This window comes from Ceratotherium simum, chromosome 2, assembly GCF_057802395.1.
Source record: "Ceratotherium simum simum isolate JZ-2026a chromosome 2, ASM5780239v1, whole genome shotgun sequence".
Classification (NCBI taxonomy): domain Eukaryota; kingdom Metazoa; phylum Chordata; class Mammalia; order Perissodactyla; family Rhinocerotidae; genus Ceratotherium; species Ceratotherium simum.
In genome coordinates, this window is record NC_141901.1 from 47,893,373 (window position 1) to 47,916,940 (window position 23,568).

The 23,568-nt window shown below is 37.7% G+C and overlaps 1 protein-coding gene across 2 annotated transcripts in view; it reads left to right on the forward strand.

The window, feature by feature from the left end:
* The window catches only part of FMO5 (flavin containing dimethylaniline monoxygenase 5), a 51,682-nt gene that overhangs the window by 10,276 nt on the left and 17,838 nt on the right, over positions 1-23,568 (forward strand). Inside the window, exons 1-4 of one of the 2 annotated variants that reach the window (XM_087444494.1) lie at positions 14,462-14,537; positions 15,008-15,185; positions 20,105-20,293; positions 22,437-22,599. In XM_087444494.1, the coding sequence (XP_087300620.1) occupies positions 15,051-15,185; positions 20,105-20,293; positions 22,437-22,599 (487 nt within the window). In that variant the 5' untranslated portion in view covers positions 14,462-14,537; positions 15,008-15,050. Of the gene's footprint in view, positions 1-14,461; positions 14,538-15,007; positions 15,186-20,104; positions 20,294-22,436; positions 22,600-23,568 lie in introns of those variants that run through there. The other variant, XM_004420589.3, reaches the window with a different exon arrangement.

A 23,568-nucleotide genomic window follows, 5' to 3' on the forward strand; every position in this document is an offset into this window, starting at 1 on the left:
TGTTTTTCAAAATTGTTTTGGCTACTTTAGTTTCTCTGCATTTCCATATGAATTTTAGAATTAGCTTGTCTATATCTGCAAGGAATTCTGCTGGGATTTTCATTGGGATTGCATTAAATCTTTATCTCAACTTACAGAGAATTGACATCTTAACTATATTGAATTTTCCAATCCATGAAAAGAGTATGTCTCACCATGTATTTAGGTCTTCTTAGGTTTCTTTCATCAGCATTTTTTAATTTTAAAAATACGGATCTTGCATATCCTATTGTGATTATACTTAGTGTTTCATTTCTGAAGAGCTATTATAAGTGGTACTGTTTTTAACTTTTGGATTCCAATTGTTTATTGCTAGTGTGTAGAAATTCAAGATGATTTTTGTATGTTGACCTTGTATACTGTGACCTTGCTAAATCACTTATTAGTCCCAGTAGCTTTTTGTGTAGGTTCCTTGGAATCCTCTATATGGACAAATGTGTTCTCTGCCAATAGGGATAGTTTTATTTCTTCCTTTCCAATCTGAATACCTCTTATTTCTTTATCTTATCTTATTACACTGTCCAGGACTTCCAGTACATTTATAATCAAACTGGAATTAACTTTTATGTGGGATATTAAGAATCAAGTTTAGTGGTTTTTTTCCACCTAGCACCATTTATTAAAAAGCTATTTCTCCCACTGCTTTGCAGTGACAACGTCATCATAAATCAAATATTGTTATGTACCTGGACCAATTTCTGGGTTCTCTATAGTGTCCTATTCATCTATTTGACTATTCTTACACCAATACAACACAATTCTAGCTTAGTATAACAAGTTTTTCACCTTGCTTTTTTTTTATGAAGAGAAATTTATTAAAAACTTTTTTTAAATTCCATTAAAAAAAAATTTTTTAGAGCAGTTTTAGGTTCACAGCTACACTGAGAGGAAGGTACAGAGATTTCTCATATACTCCCAGCCCCTACATATGCATAGCCTCCCCCATTATCAACATCCTCCACCAGAGTGGTACATTTGTTATAATCACGGAACCTACATTGACACATCATTATCACCAAAGTCCATAATTTACATTAGGGCTCACTCTCAGTGTTGTACATTCCATGGGCTTGAACAAATGTATAATGACACGTATCCATCATTATAGTATCATATTGAGTATTGTCACTACCCTGAGAATCTTCTGCGTTTCACCTATTCATCCTCTTCCCCTCTAATCCCTGGCAACCACTGACCATAATACTGTCTCCATAGTTCTGCCTTTTCCAGAATATAGCTGAGTTAGTCACGGTTCTCCAGAGAAACAGAACTAATGCAATATATATATATATAGATATATAGAAAGAGATTTATTATGAGGGATTAGCTCACTGATTATGGAAGCTGAGAAATCCAATGATCTGCCATCTGCCAGCTGGAGGCAAAGGAAAGCCAGTCATGTAGTTCCAATCCAAATTTGAAAGACTGAGAAATGCTTTAGGGAAGCCAATGGTTTAGGTCTCCGTCCAAGTCCAAAGGCACAAGAACCAGGAGTGGCCATGTTGGAGGGCAAGAGAAGATGGGTGTCTTCTGAATAGAAGCTGAAGTAGAGAACAAATTCACCCTTTTTGTTCTATACATGCCCTCAATGGATTTGATAATGCCCACCCACATTGGTGAGGGTGATCTTCTTTACTCAGTCTATAAATTCAAATGCCAATCTCTTCTGGAAACACCCTTACAGACACACTCAGAAATAATGTTTTACCAGCTACCTGAGCATTCCATAGCCCAGTCAAGTTGACACATAAAATTAACCATCACGCAGCCTTTTCATTTTATTTTCTTTCACTTAGTAATATGCATTTAAGTTTTCTCCATGTCTTTTCATGGCTTGGTAGCTCATTTCTTCTTAACACTGAATAATATTCCACTGTCCAGATGTACCACAGTTTATTTGCCCATTTGCCTACTGAAAGACATCTTGGTTGCCTTCAAATTTGGGCAATTATGAATAATGCTGCTATAAACCTCTCTGTCCACAAGACTTCAACTAGCCAAAACAATCTTGAGAAAAAACAACAAAGCTGGAGGCATTATACTTCCAGATTTCAAACTACATGACAAAGTTATAGTAATCAAAACTCTAATGCACCGGCATAAAAACAGACACATCGACCAATGGAACAGAATAGAGAGCCCAGAAATAAACCCACACATATACATATAGTCAACTAATCTTTGACAAGGGTGCCAAGAACACAAAATGGGAAAAGGATAGTCTCTTCAATAAATGGTGTTGGGAAAACTGTATATCCACATGCAAAAGAATGAAATTGGGGCCGGCCCCGTGGCTTAGCGGTTAAGTGGGCGCGCTCCGCTGCTGGCGGCCCGGGTTCGGATCCTGGGCGCGCACCGACGCACCACTTCTCCGGCCATGCTGAGGCCGCGTCCCATGTACAGCAACTAGAAGGATGTGAAACTGTGATATACAACTATCTACTGGGGCTTTGGGGGAAAATAAATAAATAAAATTAAAAAAAAAAAAAAGAATGAAATTGGACCCCTGTCTTATATCAGTCACAAAAACTAACTCGAGATAGATTAAAGACTGAAATGTAAGACCTGAAACCATAAAACTCTTACAAGAAAGCATAGAGAGACGCTCCTTGACATGGATCTCGGCAATGATTTTTTGGGATGACACCAAATGCAAAAGCAACAAAAGCAAAAATAAACAAGTGGGACTTCATCAAACTAAAAAGCTTCTGCAAAGCAAACAATCAAAAAGATGAAAAGGAAACCTATGCAATGGGAGAAAATATTTGCAAACTATATATCTGGTAATGGGTTAATATCTAAAATGCATTAGTAACTCATGCAACTCAATAGCAAGAAAACAAATAATCCAATTAAAAAATGGGCAAAGAACCTGAATAGAATTTTTCCAAAGAAGATACACAAATGGCCAACAGGTACATGAAAAGATGCTCAACATCTATATCACCAGGAAAATGCAAATCAAAACCACAATGAGATATCACCTCACACCTGTTAGAATGGCTATTATCAAAAGATGAGAGATAAATGTTGGCAAGGGTGTGGAAGAAAGGGAACTCTTGTACATTGTTGGTGGGGATGTAAATTCGTACAACCATTATGGAAAATGAAATCAAAAATAGAACTATGATATGATCCAGAAATCCCACTTGTGGGTATATATCTGAAGGAAGCGAAATCAAGATCTCAAAGAGATATCTGTACTCCCATGTTCATTGCAGCATTATTCACCAATAGTCAAGATATGGAAACAACCCGAGTGTCTTTCAACAGATAGATAAATGAACTGTGGTATATACACATACAATATAATATTATTCAGCCATAAAAAACAAGGAAATCCTGTCATTTGTGACAACATGGATGAACCTAGAAGGCATTATGCTAAGTGAAATAAGTCAGGGAAAGACAAATACTGTATGATATCATTTATATGTGGAATATTAAAAAAAAAAAAGTTGAACACACAGAAGCAGAGAGTAGAATGGTGGTTACCAGGTTCTAGAAGGTGTAGGAAATGAGGAGATGTTGGTCAAAGGATATAAGCTTTTAATTATAAAATGAATAAGTTCCAAGGATCTAATGTACAGCATGGTGAATATAGTTAATAATACTGTATTGGATACTTGAAATTTGCTAAGGGAGTAAATCTTAAGCGTTCTCATCACACACACACGCACACACAAAAGTTAACTATATGAAGTGACAGGTGTGTTAACTTGATTGTGGTAATGATTTCATAATACGTACATATAGAAAATCATTATGCTGTGCACTTTAAATATATATAGTTTTGGGGCCGGCCCGGTGGCTTAGTGGTTAAGTGCGCGCGCTCCGCTGCTGGCGGCCCAGGTTCGGATCCCGGGCACGCACTGACGCACTGCTTCTCCGGCCATGCTGAGGCCGCGTCCCATATACAGCAACTAGAAGGATGTGCAACTATGACATACAACTATCTACTGGGGCTTTGGGGGAAAATAAATAAATAAATAAATAAAATTATAAATATATATAGTTTTGTTTGTTAATTATACATCAGTTAAGCTGGGAGGAAAAAAATCCATGTGCAGTTTTTGTGTGGACATTCATTTTCAGCCACTTTGGGTAAATACCAAGAATCATGATTGCTGGATGTATGGTAAGAGTGTGTATAGTTTGTAAGAAACTGCCAACTGTTTTCCAAAGTGGCTGTACCATTTTGCCTTCCCATCAGCAATGAATGAGAGTTCCTGTTGCTCCACAGTCTCACCAGCATTTGGTGTCATCAGTGTTCTGGATTTTGACCCTTCTAATAGGTATGTAGTGTTATTTCATTGTCGTTTTAATTTGCATTTATCTGATGACAAATGTGGAATATCTTGTCATATGCTTACTTGCTATCTGTATATCTTCTTTGGTGAGCCTTGTTCTTTTTCAGGTGTCTTGGCTAAGATTTTAAAATCAGCTTCACACACATGCACAAACACACACACACACACACACACACACACTCCTACATGTTGAGATTTTGATTGGCATTGCATTGAATCTGAACACTAAATTGCAGTCAAGTGACATCTTTACAATATTGACTCTTATAACTCATAAATTTGGTATCTCACTCCATTAATTTAGGTCTCTTTAATTTCTTACAATATTTTTTCCTCCACTTTCTGCATAGAAGACTTGTACATATTTTGTTAGATTTATTCCCAGGAATTTGATAGTTTGGTGTGATGTAAATGGTATTTTTAAAATTTTCATTTCAAACTCTTTTTAAAAAACTATATGCTGTTTAAAATAATACTATCAATGTATTAGAGGGTTTATAATATGTTGAAGTAAAATATATGACAATAATAACACAAAATTCAGGGGAAATAAAATTATAATTATACTGTCGTAAGGCTCTTACATTGTTTATGGAGCAGTTAAATACTAATTCAAGATAGATAGTAATAAATTAAGGATGCATACTGTAATCATTAGGATAACCACTAAAAATACAAGAAATATATCTAAAAGGACAATAAAAGAGGAAAAATGGAGAACTAAAACATACTTGATTAATCTGAAAGAAAGCAAGAAAGGAGGAACAAAGAAACAAGAACAGATGGAACAAATTTGAAAATATGGTGTACTTAAAGCTAACCAGATCAGTAATCACAATAAATTTAAATGGACTAATCAGTCTTTAAAAGAAAAAGATTGTCAGACTATTTTTAAAACAGACTCAACAGTGGGGCCAGCCCAGTGGCATAGTGGTTAAGTTTGTGCCATCTGCTTCAGTGGCCTGGGTTTGCAGTTCGGATCCCGGGCGCAGACCTATACACTACTCATCGAGCCATGCTGTGGCGGCAAAAAGAGAAAGATTGGCAACAGATGTTAGCTCAGGGCCAATATTCCTCACGAAAAAAAAAAAGAGAGAGACCCAACAATATCCTGCCTACAAGAGACACACTTTAAATATAAGTAATTGATTTAAATATAAGTAATAGGAAGTAAAACAATGGGAAAAGATATTCCGTGCAAACAGTAACCATAAGAAAACTGATGTGTCTATATTAATAACTGTCAAAGTAAATTTAAGGAAGAATAGAGAAAAAATAAGGAAATTCATAATAATTAGAAGATCAATTCCATAGGAGGAAGACATAATCCTAAATGTGTATGCATCCAATTTTATAACCTCAAAATTTATGATGTAAACAATTGATAGAATTTTATGAGAAAGAGAAATCTAGAGTGATAGTTGGAGATTTTAACATACCTTCTTGGTAATCAATAGAACAGGCAGAAAAACATTAGTAAGGATATAAAACATTTGAGCAGCAATACCAAGCAACTTAACCTAATTGACACCTGTAGAACACTATACTCAACAGCTGCAGGTTACACAGCCTTTTGAAGTGCATATGGAATGTTGAACAAAATATATCATATGCTGAGCCATAAAATTAGTAATCAATTTCAAAGGATTAAATCATACAAAATATGTTCTCGAACCACAACAAAATTAAACTAGAAATCAGTAATAATAAGATATCTAGAAAATACCAAATTATTTGGAAATTAAGTAACTTACTTCTAAATAACCCATTCATCAAACATGAAATTACAATAGAAATTAGAAAATATTGTGGAAGTAACAGTAATGAAAATTCAACATATCAAAATTTGTGGGATGCAGCTATAGTAGTTCTCAGATGAAAATTTGATGAATTAATTATCTATCTAAACTAGCTAGAAAAAAAAGAAGGTAAAAAGAAGGGAATAATAAACATAAAGTCAGAAGTTAATAAAATATAAAATGGAGAAAGTCAATGAAGACAAAAGATGGTTCTTTGAAAAGATTAGTAAAATTGACAAAATTGATCAAGGGGAAAAAAGAGTGAGAGAGAAAACAGAAATACCTAATATCAGGAATGAGAGAGGCAGCATCACTATAGATGCTACACAGATTAAAAGAATAATATGAAGATGTCATGAATAAATTTATGCCAATAAATTTGATGACTTGGATGAAATGGGCAACTTTCTAGAAAAACACAACTTACAGAACTGGCAAAAAATGAGAAAAATATTTTGAATAACCTTATATTTTTAAATGAAATTAAATCTATGATTTAAAACGTTCCAATAACAAAAATACCACATCCAGATGGCTACACTGGCAAATGCTACCAAACTTTTAAGGAGAAAGATTAACAATTCTATGCAAAATTTTTCAGAGAGCCCAGCATAACCTTAATACCAAAATCTGTCAAGGACATTACAAGAAAAAAAATTACAGAGCAATATCCCTTAAGAATATAGATGGAAAAAAATTATAAATGGAATATTAATCAAATACAGTGTTATATACACATCATAGTCATGTGAATTTATTCTAGAAAGACATAGCTTAACATTAAAAAAATCATTCAGTAAAATTTTAACAATATAATCTTCTTAAAAGATAGAGAAAAAGCATTTTATAAAATTCAACACTCATTTATAATAAAAATTCTTAATTGACTAAGAATAGAGAGAAACTTCAATTTGACAAGATTATTTACCTAAAACATACAAATAACATCACACTTAATGGTGAAATAGTGAATGCTTCCCCCTAACAAGACAAGAATGTCTGTTACCACTTCTATTCAGCATTGTGTTGGATTAAAAATCTAAAAATTGGAAAGGAAATAGTAAAACTACTTCTATTCATAAATGACATGATTGTGTACATAGAATATCCAAGGCATCTACAAACTACTGGAAGTAATAAGTGAATTTAGCAATGCCATGTAATACAAAGTCAATATAAAAATATCAATTGTATTTCTTTATACTTGCAACAAACAATTGGAAAATGAAAATGTAAAAACACCACCACTTATAGGATTTAAAAAATAAAATACACAATGACTAAATAAAATGTGCAAGATTCTACACTGAAAAATATGACAACACAGAAAAATCAAAGATCTAATAAAAGGAGAAATAGTCTATTTCACAGATTGAAAAATTTAATTGTTAAGATGTCAGTTCTCTGGCCGGCTCCGTGGCGCAGCAGTTAAGTGCGAGCGCTCCACTGCTGGTGGCTGGAGTTCGGATCCCAGGCACGCACTGATGCACCGCTTGTCAGGCCGTGCTGTGACGGTGTCCGGTATAAAGTGGAGGAAGATAGGCACAGATGTTAGCCCAGGGCCAGTCTTCTCAGCAAAAAGAGTAGGATTGGCATGGATGTTAGCTCAGGGCTGATCTTCCTCACCAAAAAAATAAAGATGTCAGTTCTCCTCAAATTGGTCTATACATTCAATGCAATCCTAATTGAAATCCCAGGGGCTTTTTTGGTAGAAATTGACAGGCTAATTTTAAAATTGATATGTAATTGCAAAAAAACCTAGAATAGTCAAACCATCTTTAAAATAAGCACAAAGATGGAGGATTTATACTGTTTTCAAATTTTGCTATAAAGATAAGTAACTAATAGAGTATGGTATAGGCATAAGGATAAACAAATAGATCAATGGAACACAATAGAGTCTAGATGTAGGCTCACACATGTATGGTTACTTGACCAATGACAAAGACACCAATGCAATTCAAGGGGAAAGAAAGGTCTGGAAGGTTGGAAGAACGCAATACCCAGATAGAAAAAAATGAACCTTGACCTTTACACTCACATCAGTCATAAAAGCTAATTTTAAATGGATCATAAATCTAAATGTGAAAACTAAAATGATAAATCTAGCTAGAAACACAGGAGACTATATGAGCTTGGGGTAGGCAAAGATTTCTTAAGAGTAAAAAGTACTAACCATTAAGGAAAAAATGATAAAGCAGAATTCATCAAAATTTAAAACTTCCACTCATCAAAAGACAATTAAGAAAGTGAAAATTTAAGTCATAGACTGGAAGAAAATATTTGAAATACATATATCTGCAAAGGATTTGTCACTAGGTTATATAAAGAATTCTCACAAATCATAATAAGAGACAACCAAGCTTTAAAAAAATGGGCAAAAGATTTTCACAAACACTTTGCAAAAAAGATATATAAATGGCCAAGAAATTAAGTGAAAAGAGGTTCAACATCATTAGTCATCAAGGGAAATTTAAAAAATAGCATAAGAATATAACACACACCCACAACGATGGCTACCACTACCAAGGGTTGAGAGGCTGTGGAGCTACTGGAACTTCCATATATTGCTGGTGGGTGTGTAAAATGGTACAACCTCTGTTGAAAACCTTTTGGCAGTTTCAACTAAGTTAAACGTATACCTACCCTATCACCCAGCAATTCCACTCTTAGGCACGCAAGAAAAATGAGAGCATACATCCACAAAAAAAACTTGTACAAGAATAAAAAGCTTTCTCTATAATATCAAAAAGTGGATATAACCCAAATACTCATCAATAGGAGAAGGGATAAACAAGTTGTATATTCAAACAATAAAAAAGAGCAAACTACTGATACATGCAACTTCCCAGATAAATCTTAAAAACATTAAGTTGTACAATGATTCCAAGCAGAGAGTGTACATACTGTTTACATGAAGTTCATATTAATAAGTTCAAACATAATTCTGTTTATATGAAGTTCAAGAACAAACAAAACTACCAGATTTTAACTAGATTTACTGTGTTGATCATATCACAATATATACAAATATATTGAATTATTATGTTGTACACCTGAAGCTAATATAACGTTATGTCAATTATACCTCAATAATAAAAAAAGAAACAAAAATAACATATAGTGATATAAATAATAATGCTTACCTCTGGAGGTAGGTATTGGCTGGGAAAGTGCGCAAGAAAACTCTCTGTATGACACCGCTGCTCCGTATCCATTATTCTACCTCTGAACCACACCCAGAATCATCTACTTCTCATGATCTCCACTGTCCCCACCCTAGTCCAAATCTTGGCTGTCTCTGATGTGCATGCCAGAAGGACCCTTTGCCTGAGGAGAGAATGGGAGGACAAGAGCCCCCAGAGACTCATCGGATATGAGTGTTGTTCTTATATGTGAATGAGTCAGAGCCATCCACAAAACTTTCATTCTCTAGTCATCCAGGATTTTAACTTGAATTTATTTTCTTTTGTGCTATTTTAAATATTCAATAGGTTTTTATGACTTCTGGTGACTTAACCACAGAATACGACATTGTTTCTATGGGAAAACGTATTTTGATGTTCAACAATTGATTAAAACTAACTTTTTAGAACTCAATCATTTCTCATCGGAGATTTTCCTCTTGTTTTTTATGGTTTTTTAAGTGTCTTTAAATCTTTTTAATGGGTTTGTATTTTGGGTTTCCAATCGTCTTTGAAAATCATGAAGGGCAGTTTCTTCCATTGCTTGTTTTTGTGTGTGAGAGCACGGCATGCAGCATTGGACCCACAGGAAGCACAATCAGCATGGCTGCTTGACTGACATTTCATCTCAAATAAGCTGATTCATAGAACTTATCTTTCAGATTAGCTTACTTTTGAACAAATCCCTGTATCCTCATTTTGTGCAAGTGCTTATCATATCTGTATTAGCTTCTTGTGGCTGCTCTAACAAATTACCACAAACTTAGTGACTTAAAACAATACGAATTTATTCTCTTACATTTCTGGAGACGAGAAGTCCAAATGGGTTTCTCTGGGCTAAAATCACAGTGTCTGCAGGGCTGTGCTCCGTCCAGAGGTTCTAGGGGAGAACCTGTTTCCTTGCCTTTTCCAGCTTCCAGAGCTGCATTCCTAGGTTCCTAGAACCCTTCCTCCCTCTTCAAGCCAGCAGCATAGCATCTTGCTTCACTTGTTTGACTGTCTCTACAGTCAAATCTCCCTCACTCTCCCTTTTATAAGGATGCTTGTGATTACAATAGGTCCACCCGGATAATCCAGGAAAATCTCCCGATCTGAAGATCCTTACTTTAATTGTATCTGCCAAGTCCCTTTTGCCACGTAAGGTAAAATTCACAGGTTCTTTGGATTAGAACATGGATTTCTTTGGGGGCCGTGCTTTCAGCCTACATAACGCCCATGATTTATCTCTTCATTTCCTTTCCACATGCCTTTTCCCTCCCTCCTCTGTGCCTAACAAAATACCTAGCACGTAGCAGGTATAGAATAGATGCTATGCTGTAAGTAACTGCTGCACTAGTTAGGATTGACTGATACAAGCTTTACTACGGTAACAAATAAATCTCCACATGTTAATTCAACGAAAGTATATTTCTTACTCATGTCACAGTCCCAAGCTTGTCAGGCAGCTTTGCTTTGCAGTTCTCCTTCAAACAAGATCCAAGCTCCTTCTATCATATAAAGCTGCCATCTTAAAAGAAGTGGCCTCCAAAGGGCAATATTAGTTGAATGAATGTAAGCAAAATGCAGACAACAGAAAGAATTAGAAAATGGGAGAACATCTGAGTAGAGGTGAGGCTATGCTCGAGCATTCTGGGTTAGACCTTTGCAGAAACTCCTCTGTAAACATAATCATATATGCACACACATGCACACACACACAGTCCGTCAAAAGCCTCATATATATTACCTTGGCACTAGTTACTGTTATCAATCACTTGTATTATTGCTCTTTCCCAATAGGATAACTGAGTTGAGCCTGTATATTAATTTGCATGTATTGCTACAGCCCAATGAAGAAACTGACTCAGTTGCAAATTGGCAGTTAGCCTAAAAAGAGGGAAAATTTGAGGCAAGTTTCAAAATATTTTACAAGTAATTTAAAAACAACACAAGGGGCCTGCCTGGTGGCATAGCGGTTAAGTTCGTGTGCTCTGCTTTGGCAGCGGCCCAGGGTTCGCCGGTTCAGATACTGGGTGCAGACCTACTCACCACCCATCAAGCCATGCTGAGGCGGCGTCCCACATAGAAGAACTAGAAGGACGCACAACTAAGATACACAACTATGTACTAGGACTTCAGGGAGAAAAAAAAGGAAAAAAAGAGGAAGACTGGCAACAGATGTTCATCCTTCTCCTGATATAGTCATTCCCATGCCAAGGGAAACAACTCCAAATCCCATCGAGTTACTAAACCCAGCTCAAGTTCTGAGATCTCTAGGTGACTTGCAGTGGTCTCCCTCAGATTCAGATGTGGCTCCTTGGGCCGGCCCCGTGGCTTAGCGGTTAGGTGTGCGCGCTCCGCTGCTGGCGGCCCGGGTTTGGATCCCGGGCGCGCACCGATGCACTGCTTCTCCGGCCATGCTGGGGCCGAGTCCCACGTACAGCAACTGGAAGGATGTGAAACTATGATGTACAACTATCTACTGGGGCTTTGGGGGAGGGGGGCGGAAAAGATTAAAAAAAAAAAAAAGATGTGGCGCCTTGTGGTCCAGCAACTCATTAACTGAAAGGAAGTCATTTAAGTTCTCCAATATCCAATAAACCATGGTCTAATAGAAACAGGATCATTATATGAGATGTTCTTGTTCTTAAGTGTCCCTTGGCCCTTTCACTACCATAAATCTTGGGTAGGAATAGAATGAGAAGCTAATTTTTCTGAAATCTCAAGGGAGATACATTTAGGTAACTGAAGAAAATCCTGCTTTTTCTTTCTAGGAGAAAGTAGCATTAGACAGAAGGAAAGATATTTGGTGACCAAAGGCATTCTATTTGCTGGTAATCTGTGAGGACACTAGTTAAATAAAGGATTTCTGGAGCAAAGTGAGAAGATAATCCAGAGCAAAAGTAAACAGCAGCTTTTTTTTAATAACTTTTTGATTAGGTCATCTTGATGTGACTATTGAGAGATTAATGACATTTTAATAAATAAGAATCACATCAAAAAGCAAAAACATGTTTTTAATTACTGAAAAATATATATAAAACTCCATCCTTGAGCCTCTTCCCCTTTATTCTCCCATTAGGATATGTTGATGTCATATGTTCCTCACTGAGTGTGTGTTTACTATATTTTCATAGAATTCAGACCATATATTGAGCACGCATCTTCCTGATGGAGTCAAATGATTTTTAAACATTTTAAAGTGGTTGAAATAAGGCAAGCTATAGCTCAGCTAAAAGCAATTCAACTAAAGTGTAAAATGTAAAGGCAGGAGTTAGGCAAAAAGAAAAGGGATGTAATAGAGAGATGAGAAACGGAAGAAGGACTTGTGGCTAAATAAGAAGTAAAAATATCCTCATAAAGGAGTAGTATTATATATAGCAATTGAAAGCCCAGGCCTGAAGCCAGACTGCCTAGTTTACCTCCTTGCCTTTCCATTTACTTGCAAAATTGGGGTGATGATAGTACCTGCCTCACGGGGTTGCTGAGAGGATTACATGTGGGTCCATTCCCATTAAGCCTTTTGAACCATCCAAGGTAAGCTGTTGAGAAATGATAATCATTGGCCTGTGAAGGTCAGTCTTTTAGGGTGAAGCCAGTATGTCAAAACTCAGGCCTGGCGTTATTGGCATCGAATCATCTTGCGCAAAGTTGACTCAGGGAGTGGTAGAAGGTAAACAAAGATGGATGGCATCACCCACAAGCTACCTCTCCCACTTTTTACGTCTGTCACAATAGACTAGGTTGGATAGGCCCTGATTCTGACTCAGTGTGTGAAGTACTATGTCTGTTACACTGGCCTTTTCTGCCAATGATTTTATATTTGAAAATTTTAAGTTACATTTTATGTTATGGATATTTTGTGTTTCTACTTAACACATGTAATTGTGTGAGAGAAAGCACTATTAAAAAGTAGTTTTTATTTTTTTGTGAGGAAGATCAGCCCTGAGCTATCATCTGCTGCCAATCCTCCTCTTTTTTCTGAGGAAGACTGGCCCTGAGCTAACATCCGTGCCCATCTTTCTCTACTTTATATGGGACGCCGCCACAGCATGGCTCGACAAGCAGTGCATCTGCGCGCTCCTGGGATCCAAACCGGCGAAACACCTCGGCGGCGGCAGCAGAGCGCCCGCACTTAACAGCTTGCGCTACCGGCCGGCCCCTAAAAAGTATTTTTATTTTATTGAAGTTACCTGTTTGTCTTTTGGTTTTCTTCATTAAACTGTAATCTCCTCTAAGTAGGGAACGTAATCCATTCCTCACCATACCCCAGCACCTAGCTCAGTGCATAGGTATTTTAAAGTAAATTTCTTTTTTTTTTTAATTTTTTGTTTATTGCAGTAACATTGGTTTATAACATTGTATAAATTTCAGGTGTACATCATTGTACTTCTATTTCTGCAGAGATTACATCATGTTCACCACCAAAATACTAATTACAACCCATCACCACACACATGTGCCGAATTATCCCTTTCGCCCTCCTCCCTCCCCTCTTCCCCTCTGGTAACCACCAATCCAATCTCTGTCTCTGTGTTTGTTTGTTGTTGTTGTTATCTACTACTTAATGAGTGAGATCATACGGTACTTGACTTTCGCCCTCTGACTTATTTCACTTTGCATAATACCCTCAGTGTCCATCCATGTTGTCACAAATGGCTGGATTTCATCGTTTCTTATGGCTGAGTAGTATTCCATTGTGTATATATACCACATCTTCCTTATCCATTCCTCCCTTGATGGGCACTTAGGTTGCTTCCAAGTCTTGGCTATTGTGAATAACGCTGCAATGAACACAGGGGTGCATGTATCTTTGCACTGGTGTTTTCAAGTTCTTTGGATAAATACCCAGCAGTGGAATAGCTGGATCATATGGTAGTTCTATCCTTAATTTTTGGAGGAATCTCCATTGAAGTCAATTTCTACCAGTAACCTAGAACCAAAGATCCAAACTGTGAGGTGGGGGCTGTGGTGGGGAAGTGGAAGAAGAGGCCAGGGTCTATTTTAACAGATGTCCCGAAAGGTAGGTGTTCTTCGCTTATGCTTTTGTAGCAGGACTTGCTTTGGGGTTGTTGACAAGTTTCACTTCACCAGTAGGAGTTTGTCACTTTAAAGAAATACCAGGAAGTTAAAAGTGGGTGGGGAGGGATAGAGACACAGGCCGCTCAGTCTCCAGAGAGAGTAGCTGAGAGTTAGGGCAACTGCAGCGGGAAAATAGATAGGCTGTAGGATTAATTTTTTTCTACCCAAAATAAGTTTGGCCCGAGTTTTATTCCCGATGGGGAAGGGAGTGCTTGCCGCTGAGTGGGCGGGGTGTTGGCTGAAAGGAGGTGGAGTGGAGCAGCCCCGTCCTACTGGCTGATGTTTGCACTTGGTTGCTCTAGATTTCTTTGCAAGTGCAGAGTAGCCTCCAGCTCGCAGCTGAAGGATCTGCTGGGTGCTTCGGTGCTGCAAGAAAGGCAGTGAGGTCTGGTAGCACAGCAGAGCTCTCAGCTCTGGGTCTAGGCTCTGCGTCTTTCAGGCCCAGGGCTCTCCGGTGGCTGGCGTAGCGCTTCCTTAAGGCTAAGAGGACAGCAGACTCGGGCTTCCCCAAAGGCACCTGTTGTTGCAGCATTTATTTGGATGCTATGGCCAAGGTCTTCGTTGAAAAGCGTTAACTGATGTGTGCTTTCTGTCTTTGTCATCCTTTCTTTAGGACGGGTTACAGTGACCCGGCCCGGTGAAGATCTCTGGAAACGATGACCAAGAAAAGAATTGCTGTGATTGGTGCAGGTGTGAGCGGGCTCTCGTCTATCAAGTGCTGCCTGGAAGAAGGCTTGGAGCCCATCTGCTTTGAAAGGACTGATGACATCGGAGGGCTCTGGAGGTTCCAGGTAAATCTCCTGGTTCCTTAATACTTGGAGTCACACTTCTAGTACAGTGTTGAATAGGAGTGGTGAGAGAGGATATCCTTGCCTTGTTCCTGATATTAGGGGGAAATTGTCTGTTTTCTCACTATTAAGTATGATGCTAGCTGTAGGTGTTTTGTAGATGTTCGTTATCAAATTGAAGAAGTTTCCCTCTATTCCTAGTTTGCTGAAGGTTTTTATTATGAATGAGTGTTGTACAAACATTTCCACAAAAATAAAAGAAAAAAATCCTACCTCCTTAATAAATCAACTTGGTTTTCCTATTTTCAAGTCTTATTGATTTAAAATAAATAAAATATAGTCAAAGATATCCATCTAACAGGGAAGAGATTATACAATGTGTAATTATATAAACATGGATAGACTTAGGTATACAATGTATAATTATATAAACATGAGTAGACTTAGGTATACAATTGCACTATGCATACAAATATTATATATTTGGTGATTAGAATGTGAATTTAATTTTTTAATATTACTTTTTCACTTAAAGTTATACCATATGCCTTTTCAATGTTCCTGTATTGATTTCAAAATCATAGTTTTAGGTGTCTCCAAATTCATTCTCCATAACTCATTCATTAATTCATTTCAAAGCATTTATTGAGCATCCACTATATATCAGGTACTGTGTTGATGATAGAGATACAAAGAAGAATAAGACAGAGATCCTACTCTCAGGTAAGTCATAGAAACAAATGCAGAGGAATAGCCGGATCATATGGTAGTTCTATCCTTGATTTTGTGAGGAATCTCCATACTGTTTTCCATAGTGGCTGCACCAGTTTGCACTCCCACCAGCAGTGTATGAGAGTTCCCTTCTCTCCACATCCTCTCCAACACATGTTGTTTCCTGTCTTGTTAATTATAGCCATTCTGACGGGCGTCAGGTGATATCTCATTGTAGTTTTGATTTGCATTTCCCTGATAGTTAGTGATTTTGAACATCTTTTCATGTGTCTGTTGGCCATCTGTATATCTTCTTTACTACTCAGCCGTAAGAAACGATGAAATCCAGCCATTTGTGACAACATGGATGGACATTGAGGGTATAATGCAAAGTGAAATAAGTCAGAGGGAGAAGGTCAAATACCGTATGATTTCCTTCATTAAGTAGTAGATAATAACAACAATAAACAAACACATAGGGACAGAGATCGGATTGGTGGTTACCAGAGGGGAAGGGGGGAGGGAGGAGGGTGAAAGGGATAATTCGGTACATGTGTGTGGTGATGGGTTGTAATTAGTATTTTGGTGATGAACATGATGTAATCTATGCAGAAATAGAAGTATAATGATGTACACCTGAAATTTATACAATGTTATAAACCAATGTTACTGCAATAAACAAAAAATTAAAAAAAAAAAAAAAGAAACAAATGCAGAAAAATATAGTGTGTTAAAGTTGCCTTAATGGCAATATGAGCAGAGAGTTTTGGCAGCTTGGATGTTGAATAGGACATCCAACTTTGTGAGGAGAACAGGAAAGTCTTCTCCAAAGAAGTGACATTTGACATGACTCTTGAATGATAGAGAGGAATTTTCCAAATGAAGAAGCAGTAATATGTACAAAAGTTTAAAGTTATGAAAGAGCACAGAAAGTTTCAGCAACAATTTAATGGCTCAGAAACTTGAAATTAATTGAGGAGAGCACTAAATGAAGATTAAAAAATAGATTTCGCTAGATTGTGAAACATGCTGAGTTTCAAAATAAGGAATTTGGTTTTCCAGATGGAATCAGTAGAAGCCATTAAGCAGTGGAGTGACAGGATCGGCATTGTATTTAGCAGGATATTTATGGAGTAATGTGGAAGATAAATTCTCATCACATTGAGATACCATAACTTACTATACCTTTCACCTACGTTGGGGGCGTTTTAAGTGGTTTCTAATTAATTGCTATTTTAAATAATACAAAATGGATATCTTTATGATTTGACTTTTATAGTACTTTTCAATTTTCCTTATAACAAATTTTTGGTAATAAGATAAATATATCTTATTCAACTCTTTTTTAAATAAATTTTTGATGTATTTCATTAGTTTGTTATGCATTATGTGCAGTTTACTTCCTTTTTATATATGTGCCTTTCTGAATACCGTTCAACATACATCTATTAAATATTTACTAAGTTCTATTTGTAATTTTAGAAGCTGTGTCAAAAACTATGAATACAATTCAAGGGGCTTACAATCTAATGGGGGAGATAAAGAATATACTGTAAGACATTTTGGAGGTCTTTCAATCCTAAACTGAAAAATATAAACTATAGATAATGAGGCAATCCAAAATTGTAATTAGGGCAGAGATACAGCCATACTCTAGAAAGAATGCTTTGGTTGAAACAGGTAGGATAAATTAGAAGGAGAGACTTGAAAAGAGACTTGTGAAAATGTTATTAGCAGCCAAAGGGAATGAGATATTGGAGTTTGGGGCAGACAAATGAAAATGATCAATTCAAGATTCCTAGACTGAAAAATTCTTCTATACAAATGGGAGGAAAATTATCTCTAATGTGGGCAAAGTCAATGAACATTCTCCTTTGTGGACACTTAACGGCCAGTAATACCCGGCATCCAAATATCTGCTCGTTTCAGGAATAAAAAGGGAAGGGAGCTTCAAAATGGTTAAGGTGATTTTCTATAATCAAAACAATTTTTAAAAATGTAATAGATTTGAAAAGGCATCATTTGTAACATCTTAGTGACAGACTAATAGTCTGAGTAGATATTGCATTATTTTATGTGATCACTACAACAACCTCATGAGGTAGTTATTAGAAAGTTTTTGAGGAAGTAAATGAGTTAACCTTGGTAGGGGGAAGAACACTGAATTGGGGATTCATGTCATCTAGAGCAATGCTTTTCAGCTTTCAGATGCATCTGAATCACTTGAAGGTTTTGCTAAGAGGCAGGTTCTGATTCAGTAGGTCTGGGGTGGAGCCTGAGATTCTGCATTTCTAACAATCTCCCAAGTGATGCCACTGCTGCTGGTCCACAGATCATACTTTAGGTAGCAAGGATCTAGAGCAGTGCTTCTCAAATTTCAGTGTATTTTTTAGTGCATTAAAATGGATTTGAGACCAGACACCTTGTAGGTGTCTGAGATTTCAGCTCAATTCTGATGCCTATCTACCTAGAGAAAGCATAGATTCCACAGGTTGAGGGCTCAGTACTACAAGACTGCCCCCCAGCCCCACTTCAGACTCCAGTCACAAACCCAGTTTATTAGTTTTGCTTCTGACCCACCAGCTACAGACTGGAGGTTCCAAGGACCCACTCCTTGGACTTCGGACTTCAGACGTCAGTTGTAGGTCCAGGTTGCTAAGACCAGCTATAAATCAGAGGTTCCCATGACCTCCTCCTTGGGTTCACTTAATTTGCTGGAGTAGTTCACAGAACTCAGGAAACGTGTTTGCTCACTAGATTACTGCATTATTATAAAAGGATATAACTCAGGAACAGCCAGATGGAAGAGGTGCATAAGGCAAGGTATGGGGAAAGGGCGTGGACCTTCCATGCCCTCTCCAAGCATGCCACCCTCCCCAGTCTTTGTGGATTTACCAACCTGGAAGCACCCCGAACCCCATCCTTTTGCGTTTTTATGGAGGCTTCATTACATAGGCATGAGTGATTAAATCATTGGTCATTGACAACTGATGCAACCTCCAGCCCCTTTCCCCTCCCCGGAGGTCAGTGAGGGAGACTGAAAGTTCCAACCCTCTAATCACATGGTGGCTCCATTGGCAACTAGCCCCCATCCTTAGGTGCTTTCCAAAAGTCATCTCACTGACATAAAAAAAGACACCCTTGTCACTCCCAACACTTGGAAACTTCCAAGAGTTTGGGGAGCTATGACCTAAAAACTGTAGACAAAGACCAAATACATAGGGGAAGTATATTTTGGTCATCTGAATGACCAAATGTGTATTTCTTATAAATCACAATATTGCAGGTGTTTAGCTTATTTCCTTTTTATATTATATATAATGCTACCATTAACATCCTTTAACATAAATCTTTGTCTACAATGCTGAATATTTCTTCAAAAGGCTAAGTAAGTTGCAAGGGTTTTCATATACTTGCCTCATTGCTCTCCAGAAAACATTGTACTAACTTACACTCTCTCTAGCATAAGTTCCCATTTCCACCCCACTTTTGCTAACACTGAGTAAGTCTTCTAAGTTAGTAAAAATGAGGTAAAATGGGGACATATACTGGACAGAATATAAGAACAATATTTCCTGGAAAGCAGTCTCACAAGTATTTGAAAACCTTTGAAACTTACCTAGGCTTTGGAATATATAAAATATTTAAAAGACTATATTATTCAGATGGGCAGTTCTCACTTGGAGTCTCATATCATTGCAATCAGGTGACAGCTGAGACTGGACATCTGCCATGGCCTCTTTGCTCTCATGTGTAGAACTTCAACTGGGATAACTAGAATTTCTGGGGGCTGGCTACACATCTCTGTATCCCAAACATTCTCTTCCTGTGGCTAGCTTGGGCTTCCTCATAGTATGGTGGTGTCAGGGTAGTTGGACTTCTCTCATGGCTGCTAACTTCCATCCAAGCAAGCTTTCTAAGAGACCTAGGCAGAAGCTGCAAGATTACTTATGACTTAGTCTTGGAAGCCATTCGGTATCATTCCAACTGCATGCTGTTGGTCAAAAGCAAGTCATAAAGACAATTCAGAAACAAGGAGAAGAGACTACACAAGGGTGCAAATACTGGGAGATGTGGAGGGGTATATGTGTGTATGTATAATTTCTTTTAATTGGCATTTCTTTCAGAAAACTTTTTCAAATGTTTATTGGCTGTTTATAGACCATAAAGGTAATGCTCGTGTTGCTATGAATGCTGCTTCTTTACTGCAGGAAAATCCTGAAGAAGGAAGGGCCAGTATTTACAAATCAGTGATCATCAACACTTCTAAGGAGATGATGTGCTTCAGTGACTATCCCATCCCAGATCATTATCCCAACTTCATGCATAACTCTCAGATCATGGAGTATTTCAGGATGTATGCCAAAGAATTTGACCTTCTAAAGTATATTCGATTGAAGGTAGGGAAGTTTGTGGGTATCTTTGTGTTTGAAGTTGTTTGTCAAGTAAATGAACAACGTGGCTTCATTTACCAGTGCTTACATGTAAAGATTGGTTTGATATGCACATGTATCTATCCTATCCAAAGACTCCACTCTTTGTCTTCTCTGTGCCTGAAAAATATTCATGGAAACGTCCCTCTTCTGTATATTTTGGCTGCAGGTCCAGGAAGCCACCTGCCAGAATGTTTTCATTGCCTTCCTTTTATACTATTTGATTGCAATACAACAAATGAGGGGAACTGACAGGTATAGGAACTTTAAAACTTCTGGTTCACAACTTGTCCATTACTGCTTAGCCCTTTTATACTTTCTGAAGTACTTTCCAATGTATTATTTTATGTGATCACAACAACACAGTGAAGCAGTTATTGAGAAGTTATTGAGGAGGCAAAGAAGTTAAGTCTGGTGTAGAAGAAAGAATACTGAGTTGGGGAACAAAAACTTGAGTTCTAGTCTTTGCTCTACCACTAATGAACTTGTGACCTCAGATAAGTAAGTTCCTCAACTTTGATGTGTCTTAATTTTCTTGTTTGGAAAACAAGATGATTGTACTAGATCACTTCAATGGTTTCTTCTTGCTGTAAAGTCTCCCATAATTTTTCTTATTTTTAGCCATGGCCATAAAAGAACAGATATTTCTGACAGCTGGCAAATAGCCCAAATCTTCTACCTTTTTTGTTTTTCCTTGTGATGAGAACTCTTAGGATCTCTTGTCTTAACTTTCAAATATACCATACAGCAGTGTTAACTATAGTCATCATGTTATACATTACATCCCTGTACTTATTTATCTTATAACTGGAAGTTTGTGACTTTTGACCTCCTTCATCCAATTCCCCTACCCCCACCCCGCTTCTACCTTCTGATCATTCTGCTGAATCACGCCTTTTCTGTTTAACAACAATAATAAAATGGTAATATCCAGTGACAACTTACAAAGTCAGTCATTTACAGCCCAGTGGTACTTCCCTTCACTTGTTTAAACACTTATTGAACAAGTTTGTTATCATACTAAGCAGTAAAGATACAAAGATAAAAAAATCAGCGATTTCATAGTCTAGTTAGGGAGATAGAAAAATGAAGAAAATTTTATTATAAATATAACTAATAAAAACAAAGTGTTACAGCGTGGTAAATTCCATAGAGATCTACATATTGCAGCTCAGAGGAGGGATGCTTAACCCATCAGGGCATGAGGCATCGGGCACCAGGGAAGTTTTCTTAGAGGAGATAATATCCAAGCTGAACGTTGAAGGGTGAGTTAGAATCTGCCAAATGAAAAAATAATAAAAGGATGATCCAGGCAGAAGCATCAGCTGTAAAAGCAAGAACATGATAGAGAGGAACTATAAATAGTGCAGGATGGCTAGGGTATACAGAGGTGGTGTCTCTATTAGTCCACCAAGATATATGGCCATAGAACCTAGAAGCACAGAGGACCACATTCTTAATGTTTCCTTAGGCTGGGTAGAGTAACCTTTATTTATTATTTATTTTTTTTAAAAAAGCTAAAAATTATACCACTGACTATCCCATCTCACAGCCTCTTTCTTTATAGTTACTTGTAAAATGGGCGTTTATGGGAGCCAAAGAGAGGTTCATTTACATAAAATATGAGCCACTGAGATGTTTTTGTACTCTACTAGGAAAGGGAGCCCTATAGCTCAGTCACAAGTTTAAGGCTAGACAGTGAGAACAGGATTTGGGGTAAGAAGGCATCAGAGGGTCTCAGGATGTCTGGAGGTCAGGGGAGGAATAGGCATTTAGTGCATGCAGTGTCTTAGAAGCACAAGAGAAGCCCAAGCTTTATTCACATGTTGCACTGCCTTAATTGCACTTTTCTAGAAGCAGAGGAGAGTGCAACATTAGCCCACCAACTCGATTATATTTAGCCTGCCTCATGAAAGTTTTCTCACTCTGACCACAGCCCCAAACAAAAGAGTTATTATTTGTGGAGTATGAAAATAAAATATCCCTGTATGAGCCCTATTATGCAGTATCAGCCCTTTGTGTAACACTCTGCAAGGAGAGTCATGTCAGTGAAGATGTCCACTGTAGAGCTGTGGTTACAGTCCCCTATGGCTATCACTTTGCTTTTCAGACCACTGTGTGCAGTGTGAAGAAGCAACCTGATTTCTCCACTTCAGGCCAATGGGAGGTGGTCACGGAATCTGAAGGGAAAAAGGAGGTGAATGTCTTCGATGGAGTCATGGTTTGCACTGGCCATCACACCAATGCTAACTTACCCTTGGAAAGCTTCCCTGGTGAGTAGCCTACCAGGAAGGAAGACCTTTGAACCATCCCTGTGACCTGAGTTCTGAGGAATGGAAGGATTGTGGTCTGAGTGATCCTACCTTGGGATGAAATAAGGCTTACTCTAATTCTGCATGTTCCCCTGAAAGATGTTGGGGTAACTTTTATGACTGCCATTTGGGGGACAGAGATAATGGTAATTTTGGAGACTAGAGGAAAATTAGAGGGCTCTATGTTTAATTTCACAATGGCTTTGATTTTTCTAAGGATCAGAAGAAAGAATGTGGAGTTGATCCGCATTAGGTTGAATGAGGGCTTTTTCAGCAATCGAGGAACCAAACAGAAATACTGAGTTTCTAAGGAAGAAATTAAAACTTAAAGATAGGGCCGGCCCCGCGGCTTAGCGGTTAAGTGCGCGTGCTCTGCTACTGGCGGCCCCGGTTCGGATCCCAGGCGCGCACCGACGCACCGCTTCTCCGGCCATGCTGAGGCTGCGTCCCACATACAGCAACTAGAAGGATGTGCAGCTACGACATACAACTATCTACTGGGGCTTTGGGGAAAAGAAGGAGGAGGATTGGCAACAGATGTTAGCTCAGAGCCGGTCTTCCTCAGCAAAAAGAGGAGGATTAGCATGGATGTTAGCTCAGGGCTGATCTTCCTCACGCACACACAAAACTTAAAGATAGAATATAATTACAGTCTTTGGCCAGGATTTTCATTTAAAAAAAAAAAAGCACTGTATAGAGTATAAACATATATACTCCAATTGAAATGACAGTAGGTATTTAAAGAGGATGAAAAGACAAAAGAGAATGGAGGTTTTCTGAAGCAGTTTGGATTTGTAAGTCTACAATTCCAAAATGCAAACAGATACTGAGTTAAGGAGACTACTTCGGATAGGCAATCACAAGGTTCTGTTCTGAAGCTATGGGAAAAGAAAATAGGCAAAAATATTCAGAAATGCAAGAATGCAGCTG